This window comes from Rhinolophus sinicus, chromosome 4, assembly GCF_057876585.1.
Source record: "Rhinolophus sinicus isolate RSI-liver-muscle chromosome 4, RSI-T2T, whole genome shotgun sequence".
NCBI classification, from domain to species: domain Eukaryota; kingdom Metazoa; phylum Chordata; class Mammalia; order Chiroptera; family Rhinolophidae; genus Rhinolophus; species Rhinolophus sinicus.
The window spans coordinates 105640643-105651518 of record NC_142504.1 but is presented as its reverse complement, the minus strand read 5'-3'; the positions used below and the strand labels follow the sequence as shown (position 1 = coordinate 105651518).

Here is a 10876-nt window from a genome sequence, read left to right as displayed (position 1 = left end):
TCTGTGGTTAACAAATATAATTACAACATCTCAGAGTCCTGAGCTTGCCACGAAATACCTGTTAGTAATTTTCTCTCTATATATACACACATTTGCTTTTTCACAATATCCCACTTTATATAAATACTGTTGCATATGAGGCATCTAGTTAGTACGATAACTTTCAAAAACAAGGAGGTCACTTTTCAGAATTTCTGAGCCCATCAGAGGAGCTGAATGGTATTTCATCAGTTGTCTCGACTGGCACGTTACTTCTACCAAATTGACATAAATAATGGTCAGTATGATGCCTTGGAATAAATCCATCTGCAGTCTGGCTGCAATGACAACTTTCTGATGGTCTAACGTTACTTGAACTGTCAAGATGTGAGTGGTAAACACCAAGGAATGAGTCCTGAGATGAGTGGTAATGTCCAGCGCCTGCTGAGGTAGGTGTGGAGCTCTGGTAAGGGCCATTGCACATAATACAAGTCTGGAAGCAAGTGTTCCGTCCTAAGCCTCGATGAATGTCTAGTTTAGCAATGAGAGGCTTCCCAACATTCACTTCCTGCTTTTCCTCTATGGTATCTTCCAATCCTGAGTACTGATACGATAAACATACTGTGAAGATCAGATGTTCCTGAAAAGGAAAAGGTTTGTTATTTTTATCAACCGTGAAAGTATATCAATCTTAAAATATCACACAAGTACAGGAAAAACCAAACAACAATGAAAATCCACCTCATTCCCCTCTCCCAGGTTCCAAAACCTCAAGGCACCCTTTTACACCTTCCTGACACTAAGCAAGGCTGGCTGTAATCATTTCCTTTTCCCTCATTCAATACTTTGAATTAGTATAATTCTAATTCTTACTACAAAAGTTGTCAAAACACAGAGATCTTGTATTGCATTCCTGATGAACAGTGAAAAGGTATTTCCCAAACAGTGGGGCTTGGAAAACTTATGCTTCTCTATTATTGGAGATGGGGAATGATCCTTTATTGAAACAAGCATCTGGCTTTACCCCTAGGTCAACATATTAGCTATTTTTAAAATCTTATGAAATAATAATCCACAGTCATAGGTGGAGAAGTATAACTGACTCAGAGAATGGACTGACATTCAAAGATGAAAGAAGATTGTACATAGATGAGCCGTGAACAGGATGACAGCAGGCTTATGTCTGTTGTCCTTGTGTAATTGTCAGTCGAGCCCATTTTATTCCCCAAGTTTTGGCTACCACATGTTCTATGGTCGTGCAGCTATAAACAAATTGAAAACTCAGATTTGGCAAGGATATGCTTTTATTAGAAAGCTCAACCATATAGAGGTAGCTTCTAATTTGTAAGTCAATGAGAAATGAAAAAAGATCAAAATAAATTCCAGTTGTAACTTGCTATTTGTTTTGTTTAAAGTCACAGAACTGGGAAACGATTATTTGGAAATGCTTAGATATTTAAAAGCAGACTATGCTCTAAGTCTCTAACTTTTCACCAACATGGAAGGTGATCACAAATACTTGCAGGCAAAAACCCTCAGGCCATCATCAGAAACAATGTAATATGAAGAGGGTCACTGCTAAGACTCACTGTAGATCAGTTATCTCTACTTCAATTTCATACCCAATGAAGCAGCACCTCCTTGGACTAACACAAGGTACATGTGCCAAAATAAATTTTCGCTTTCAAAAAGTTTTCCATTAGTAGTTAGAAACAGGAAAAGTAATAACCTTTAATTTTTGCAGCGAACTGAGCCTAGTATAGAGGCAATGCTTGGGAAGATCCTTTGATACTAAATAGCTGCCAGTTTCTTCAGGCGTCCCTTTGTTTGCATCTTTCGGATCAATATCTAGGTCCTGTGAAAATCATTAAATGTTATTAATGAAATCAATGAAAGTCACAATGTTTATGACAATAAAACATCTTAACAGGTCTTGCTCTCTCATGAATTCTGGCCTGAGTAGGACATCTTTTATCCAGGACTAAAGAAACAATGAAAAGGACATTCTAGACTAACAATAGGCATTGTAAATTCTGCGTTGATACATTTAAAAAGCTCTGAAAGAATAGTTACTTTCAAACTATTCCTGAAACACTCCTAAACCTATTCAAGATTCAAGTTGGAGCCTCATTAGTGTTTGACTCCTGGAATCTCTTTATTCATCACTTTGGGGAAAGTGCAGATGGATTTATATGATTCGTATATTTAAGCAGAATCAATGGACATGCCAAAGGCAGCCCTTCCCTTTCCTCCTTCTAGAGTCAACCCCTGGCCAAGGGCAGAAGATATGTTCTGCTCCTCCAGAGAGAAGCCCTCTGGCTCTGCCCTGCCCAACGTCCAGGGAAGTCTATTCTGGTCCAGAGCTGCTGTGACTGGAGGACAGACCTGTCTAATTATGGGGTTCAGTGCTGGACCATTTGCTCTCACACTAAGCAATGTCCTCCATGAAGCCTTTCAGCAAAGGTGATGTTTCGTATTTGTTTGTCTTACTCCCTGCTTGCTTCTCAATTTCCTACACCTGTGTAGGAAACAGGAGTGTTTAATGGCTTCTTTAGGCCAACATTAAGTAATACCGTACCTAAATGCTTGGAAAGAACAGAAAAGACTTCTATTCTTCCAATATACTACTGTAACTTGACCAAAAAGCCTTCTACTATTGTAATAACTCATATTGGAAACAACAGTTTTTAAATGGAAATTATTCTTGACATATGTATAGGATTCTATTCCTTCACATACGGTGTCTGATTTAGGGTACGGGAAATTAAAGGCTTCTTTCCTGGGTGAACTTTAGACATTTCTAAATTTGACAAATTTACGGTACTTTTGCAATTAGTTTTTAAATATTTTGTTACTAAAATACAAATAAGTATTTATATATGTTACCGTGTTTCCCCGAAAATAAGACCTAGCTAGACCATCAGCTCTATTGCGTCTTTTGGAGCAAAAATTAATATAAGACCTGGTCTTCTTTTAATATAATATAAGACCGGGTCTTATATAATATAATATGATATAATACTGTACAATATAATATACTATAATACTGGATATACTATACTATACTATACTATACTATACTATACTATACTATACTATACTATACTATACTATAATACCAGGTCTTATATTAACTTTTGCTCCAAAAGATACATTAGAGCTGATGGTCTCGCTAGGTTTTATTTTCAGGGAAATGCAGTATATACACATATACAGATTTCTTTTATGTTTACCATCAACTTTAACTTTTCCAAAATTTAGTCTTTAGTAAACGAGAATATAACATTACATTTTAAATAAAAGAAGAAAGGAGAGACTTACAAGTGGAAAATCGGTTACATAGGCATCACACATTATTATATCGGGTGGTTTGTGGACTATACTTGTATAGATTATCATAACGTTGGAAAACTCAGCTGCAAAGCCTAGTTGAATCTGAACACCACACTGAAACTTAAGACACATACTTTCTGGAAGTTCTGAAAAAGAACAGTAAGAACTTATAAATAATTATTTAAAGAATGCTTGGTAAGTTTTCTGATGACAAGGAACAAGCAAATACTTCTCATGGGACAAATACACAGAGCTTTTTCTTTTGCTTAAAAATGGTACAGAACTAACATTGTTTAAAGACACACACACACACTCTCTCTCCCTCAAAAAAAAAAAGGGGGGGGGGGAAGCCCAATATTCTGCCGGTCAAGCCAATAAAAATCTTTCATTTACTGTTTTCTTATGGTTCTATTGCTACACATATATAATTTTTACAGTGGTAATCAAAAGTATACATACAATTGCAGATACATTTTTCCTGTCACCGCAATCTTCATGAAAATAGTTTTTAATAATGCAAGTCACTCAATGGTTTGTTACCTTTAACAATTCTGCTATTGTTGAATGTAATATTTCTGGGTTTTGTTGTTTTTATATCATAGTCAATATTTCTTATATATACTTAATGCTTTAGGATGGTTGGATATAGCTATTTGATGGTTCCTCACAATTGTGACAGTTTTCCATTTATATAGAATATACTAATTATCTACTTATCAAATTTGTTACAAATACTTTCTATCTGACCTTTCAGTTTTATTTTATGAAAGGTTCTGTTTACAGTTGATCTTTACCCCTGAGATTCTGTTATTGTTATTTAGAGCTTTTTTAAAGGAAAAGAATCAATTTCAATTACTTATCCAATTATCTGGAATGCCAAGAGACTACACTCATGGCATTTTACATTTTAATGTGCTTTAATATGGTAATATACCAAAAAGATATCCTTTCACATATTATGAAAAGAAAGATACTATATAGGAGTTCAACAAATACAATTATTTTCAGTTATCCATAATAAGGGAGTCACAGCATAGACATTTGGGACTCACAGAAAATCCAAAATCTGTATTTCAGTCAATAATTTAAACTTACTTTTTTCACTAAATCACATAGAATTACCAAAGGTAATTAAATTACAGGTATGAATTTCACCTCCTTTACCACCAACCCGCTGATTCAAGCACCAAAGACGGATGCTCGTACCTTTATGAGCATACAAGGTATAGTATTTGCTGACCACCATTCTCTTTACATGTGTGATCTCATTCAGTATCAACAATCCTATCAAGTAAGTACTATTTCTTCTCCCCCTTTTATAGATAATATGTTTATTAAGTGGAAGATACGGGATCAGAAGCCAAGCCTGTCTCATTTTTGAAATAGAACACTTCCATAGCTCACAATGGAGAAGAATGTAAAGAACTCTATCTTAGATAAATTGAAAATTATTTTTAAAATGATCACATGTTAATTTTACCAGTGTTGAAAATAATGAGTTAAATAATTTAACATTCCCAACATCAAATAAATCAGTGTAATATCTGTAACTGAAACCTTTGTTTAGTCTTGGGTTTGCCCACTAGGCTAAACTGTTTCTACTGCAAAATTGGGAGGAAAGCTGCAGTCAAACTTCATGATTTAATACAAGCAGATCATAGAAAGACCTCACAAAAAGTGCTTTACGGTACCGTGTGCCTTGGCCCACTGTAGATTCCGCACCAGAGATTCTGCTGAATAACTCGTTCCTTGGATTGGATCGGTAAGTGCTCTCTTTTCAGATAAACTACTTCGAATCTCTAGAGCCTGTTTGCCTTTGGTAAGATGACATTTACCCATATCTAAAAGATAAGAGGTAAATATTTTTAAGACCACAATCCTTCCATTATGTTTTAAATATGTAGGCCAAGAACTCGCCTCCAAATCAGGTTAGATTTCAATGTCACTTATTCACGCAACCAAAATGTCCTAAGCATCTACCATGTGCCAGTCATGATTCAAAGTGGTAAAGATCTGGCAGTGAGCAAACAGAAAAAAATACTGAACCGACTCACTTCTAAAGCCCCTTTCTAGCTTTTATCTTTTATATTCTAATAAGGAATCCTTAATACTCTAAGCCTTGAAATGCACAAAGAGCTAAAAGCGTATTTTCTTCACTGAAAGGTCAGACATGGTCATTTTGTCTAGACTCTGTTGAGAAATACATTCAATTAGGAAACATATGATTGCACATCTATGAGAAAGTTAAAATACACTGTCTTTACCACAGACTTATTTATTTTTTAAAAAAGGAAATTATGTGTCAAAACCACCAATATGGTTAAAACATTACCACTGCCCTCCTCTGACTCAAAGTAACCATTATCTAGTGTCCTGTGAACATTCCCAGGCATGCTTTAATGTTTACTCATGTCGGTATTAATAAATAATATGTGCCAAGTTTTAGGTTTTGAACATAATACAAATGTTATGCTATACACATGCTTGGTATATATCACATACGGGTAGCCTGGTGCTTTTTATTAAGTTTTAAAATAGTTAAATTATAGTTTCAAGTACAAAATTAGAATAAAAAATTTTAGAGTCTCTGAAGCACCTTCGTAAATCTCAGTTTGAAAATAACTGACATACTCCAAAGGCTTTAATTATTTTTTTCTTTTAAGCAGCAGAAACTTTTCTTCCAATAAGAGCTTACATAGCAGCTCAATATGCAAAACTGATAAAAGCAGAAGTTCTCGGTTAGAAGAGATCCAAAGCCCCAGCTGTTTATGTTCAGTGGGGAAGTGGTGAAGTGACTCAGTGAGAAGATCTACACTGTTAAAACCATGAAAATAAACAAATGTGACTAAACTGTTAGTGAAACACTCAGGTACCTTATATTCAAACTGCCACCTTTATGATGTCTGTGAAATTCCACTTTCTAGTGAGCTAGTTTGCAACAAAATTTCCTTCTTTTTGATATGGCTTATAAAATGGCATTTCAAAAAATACATGTCAATCTACTGATGTAACATGTACGCATTCAGTACCTGACACGAGCACAGCATGATTCCAGGCGGGAAAGGAAGGGAACGGGAGGAAATGGAAGAAGACATGAGATAGACCTCTAGGCTCAGGTCCTTAAAGCAAAACTTTAAAACCACTAAGTTCAGCAGCCACTATGGAAAACAGCACGGAGTTTCCTAAAAAAATTAAAGCGAGAACTACCTTATGACCAACAATTCCACTTCTGAGTATTTATCCAAAAAAATCCAAAACACTAATTTGAAATGATATATGCACCCCTATGTTCATTGCAGCGTTATTTACAGTGGCCAAGATATGGAAGCCACCTAAGTGTCCATCAAGAGATGACTGGAGAAACAATTGTCTTGTATGTGTGGTTCATATACACAATGGAATATTACTGTCACAAAAAAGAATGGAATCTTACCATTTGTGACAGCATGGATGGACCTAGAGGGTATTATGCTAAGTGAAATAGACAGAGAAAGACAAATACCATCTGTACTCACTTATATGTGGAATCTAAAGAAGAAAATAAATGAACAAACACAAAAGAAACAGACTCATAGATACAGAGAGCAAACTGGTGGTTGCCAGGTGGGAGGAGGGCTGGAGGGCTGGGTGAAAAAGGTGAAGGGATGCAGAAGTACAAATTGGTAGTTACAAAGGAGTCACGGGGATATAAAGTACAGTACGGGGAATGTAATCAATAATATTGTAATAACTGTGTATGGTGCCAGGCGGGTACTGGACTTGTCGGGGGGTCACTTTGTGCATCGTGTGGCTGTCTGACCACTGGGTTGTGCACTGAAAATAATGCAAAATAATACCGGACGTCAATGGCAAGACAAAATAAAATAAAGTGAACTCTCACAGTGCAGTGGAAGAATGAAACAAACAAACAAACCCCAGGAAACTTCCCAGGATAACTCCAGGTGCAGATTGACAGAAAAGAAAGAAAGAAAAAGAAAAAAAAGAACCTAGGTTTTTTCCACCAGAGCCTCAAAATTTCTGTGTAGTTTCATCTGTCAGATCCTGAGAGACAATGCGGCTAGAACAATTTTGGCAAAAAGTAGACGGGGCAGCAGCAGGCACCAGGCACAGGAGCCCGGGAACGAGTTCTGAGGATTAAACTTCACTTATTTCATATCCTGTCTGGAGTCAGCCTGGTGGTTCAAGTAATGCTGCACAGAGGGCATGCAGCAAAGTCAAGAGAGAAGGGAAAAATTAAATAGGGGTGTTGCTGAACCTCATATAAAAAATAAATACTAATTCCAAACCTGCACTGTAACAATAGGAATAAAATAATTACCAAACAGAAAACCCCGAGGGGCTTTCTCTTTATTTTTTATTTTACCTTCTGCAACTTCATCCAGTAACACAGTAATTTTCTTCTCTTCTAGTAATCTGTCTTTTAAAAATTTCATGAAGATTCCATTTGCCAATCCAGAATGCTGGATTTCAAAAGCTTCTGCTCCTTGACACCTTAAAAACAGCAAAAAGAAAACCTTTTGAAGAAGCAAACACTCGCCACTTGGGGTTTCCCTAAACACCGATGAGCCTCATTTGCTCTGGGCTTCTTGCATGACTTCCTAAATAAAGAGTTAATCTTTACGCAGGATTTAAATGCTTTGGTCCTTAGTAGAAAGATGTCAAGACATGAAGTGCTAAAGACAATTATTTAAAATTTGCTATCAAGAATATCAAGGAAGCACATTTATGCTTATATGTCTATGGATATTTCCAGGCTTCCAATCTAGAATCAAAAACGTAATGAAGAATAAAGGAGTCTTGAACATAAACATAAAGTGTTCTTACGTGGCATATCCAAACACGATGTTGGCGGTGACTTTTAGTGCATCCAAGATTGGAATGGTATCATCATAGTCATTTCTATTTAAAAGGTGGGAGAGAAGAAGGACAGATATAAACAGGAAAAGTTAAACAGCATTTTTAAAAGAGCATAATAATACGATTAAAAATACGATATAACACTATTCTGTTACACATAAGTTAAAATTCTAGATTCCAAATTCCTTGATCAAATCGGCGGCATTTTTACCAAACACAATCCAGGGCACCTACGTTGTGGAGACAGCAGAGTCCCGTCTTTTCTCTTGTTAGCTTTTACACTGGAGTTACCCTTGAACTCTGGCATTGGATTTTGGTTGGTAAATGCAGAACAGGCAATGCATTGTAAATCTGAGAAGAACCATCATTAGTTCCGTTCCTTAGGAACACAGTGCAGACAAGTGGGATCTGATTCAGCTAATCTCTCTACATCAGCGAGACCAGGACTGACCAGAATGACCAGCGGCCCCGCCACTACAGGTGCTGTGCCCGTGAAATTCGGGAGGACTAACCGCAGTGATTATTAGGGACACCTAAAGGCATCTGAAGGGATGAATCTTTCGTAGTATGAGTAAATAAAGACCTGGGCCCTTTAGTTCTCTTGTTCTACAGCAAAACGGAAAATAAGTAAATACGCATACAGAAAAAAGTTATTTTCCTTCTTAAGCAGCTTCAGCTTATAATCTAAAAATCACAAAAGTAAGTGGTTTCCTAGCATTCATGGGTTTGCCAACACTGATATTTAACTAACCCCAATGAGCCTCATTGAATAAATATTAGATAGTTTACCTTTTCCTACACATATCCAACAAGAACACATTGAGTCCAGTTTCTTTTTCTTGCATTAATTTCAGTATATTCTGTACACACAGACAATTTTCAGACCTATATGGATTTGGAGCATCAACAGGGACCATGAAGCTATTCCCAAAGTTTTCATAACCATGTCCTGCGTAATATAATAATCCTGAAAGGAAAAAAAGGGGTAAACGTTAATTCTAAATTGCACTCTGAACACGTATATAGCACTCTTTTAAAAAAACAAAAACAACATGACTTTTATTTTCCTGAAGTTAATGAAAGCTTGTTTTAAGAGATACCCAGTTATAAATAGTCAATGTTAACTACATTTGCATTGAAAATTCTTTTGACAACGGTCTTCATTCAAGTACTGCATTTTAAATCCACACTAAGATGCTGTCCTAAAGTGTACTTTAATTCATAGAAGAAATACATTTATAACCAATGGTATAATATGGTATGCAATTTTATCTCATGATACATATAAAAAGAAAAAGGCTAAGGAGTTTTCCACTAACTCATTTGTCTCGTTCATGAGTTCAGGGGCTACTTCCAAGGCAGGCGCAGTCTTACATTTATCTGTGTATTCCTGGCACACAGCAGGAGCTCAGTAAGTACTTAATGGATGAACAAATAAACACACTTTATATAGCAACTGCAATGTCAAGTGTAAGAAATTCCATAGGCATTTCCCTACAATATTAGTAAGTATTATAATAATATTAATGTAGCTTTTTCTCAGCAGAGGAGGGAAATCTGATTTCAGGGTTATTTCTTTTTGTTATAAGATACAAAGATCAGTAATTTTCCGTCTAGAATCTCTTGAATTAATAATCTAAAATTTGGATTCGTTTTAGGATTCAACAGATAAGCCATTATTTCTTTACTGGGAAATGATATTATAAAAACTGCACCAAACAGCTCTTAAGGCTTTCTTGAAAAGAAGTTTGTTTTTGCTGCAAACAAACAAACAAACAAACCCAACAAAAATATCAGTATGGGCTTCCTTATGGAAATACTTGCGAAGACATCCCCCAAGCATGCAATCTCTAGAGCCCATTAATTTTGATCTCTTAGAATTCTGGATATAAGACTTCTTTATATGGTATTCTAAAGTTAATAGTAAAAAGGCATTTAGACAGGAAATAACAAAAATTCTAATTCTTTGTATTTCTAGCTCCAACTCCTAGCAGAGAATGTGGTTTTGAACACCAAAACCAAATTTGGTTCATTTGGTCCCAGAGCGCAGGATTCAGGCCTTCAACTTTTCTGAAACTCCTATTAAATTGAGAAAAATGGTTCTTTTTAAGATTTTTTTTTTTTAATTGGGGAAGGGGAACAGGACTTTATTGGGGACCACTGTATACTTTCAGGCCTTTTTTCTAAGTCAAGTTGTTGTCCTTTCAATCCTAGTTTTGGAGGGCGCAGCTCAGCCCCAGGTTCAGTTGCTGTTTTCTAGTTGTAGGGGGCACAGCCCACCATCCTTTGCAGGAATCGAACCAGCAACCTTGTGGTTGAGAGGACGCGCTCCAACCAACTGAGCCATCTGGGAGCTCAGCGGCAGCCCAGCTCAAGGTGCCGTGTTCAATCTTAGTTGCATGGGGTGGAGCCCACCATCCCTTGTGGGACTCGAGGAATTGAACCAGCAACCTTGTGGTTGAGAGCCCACTGGCCCATGTGGGAATCGAACCAGCAGCCTTCGGAGTTATGAGCACGGAGCTCTAACCGCCTGAGCCACTGGGCCGGCCCCAAAATGGTTCTTTAATAGGTAGAATTTCAGGTAAAAAAAAATGTCGAAATGGACACACCCATTTATTTGGTATGGGTTTATTTTATTTCTCATGCGTGCCCTGTATAGAATCATGTGGGCACTGAAGGAAATGAAAAAGAAAAGGAAGACAAAGTC

At 36.6% G+C, this 10876-nt stretch overlaps 1 protein-coding gene across 3 annotated transcripts in view; it reads right to left on the bottom strand.

Annotated features, from left to right (window-relative positions):
• MALT1 (MALT1 paracaspase) overlaps nt 1-10876 on the bottom strand; it is an 84038-nt gene continuing 73162 nt past the window's right edge. For all 3 annotated transcript variants that reach the window (XM_074339900.2, XM_019729280.3, XM_019729281.3), the window contains 7 exons: nt 8959-9136; nt 8137-8211; nt 7676-7803; nt 5004-5153; nt 3301-3458; nt 1709-1834; nt 1-619 (listed from right to left, as the gene is read on the bottom strand). In XM_074339900.2, coding sequence (XP_074196001.2) covers nt 179-619; nt 1709-1834; nt 3301-3458; nt 5004-5153; nt 7676-7803; nt 8137-8211; nt 8959-9136 — 1256 coding nt within the window. In that variant the 3' untranslated portion in view covers nt 1-178. The remainder of the gene's footprint in view (nt 620-1708; nt 1835-3300; nt 3459-5003; nt 5154-7675; nt 7804-8136; nt 8212-8958; nt 9137-10876) is intronic.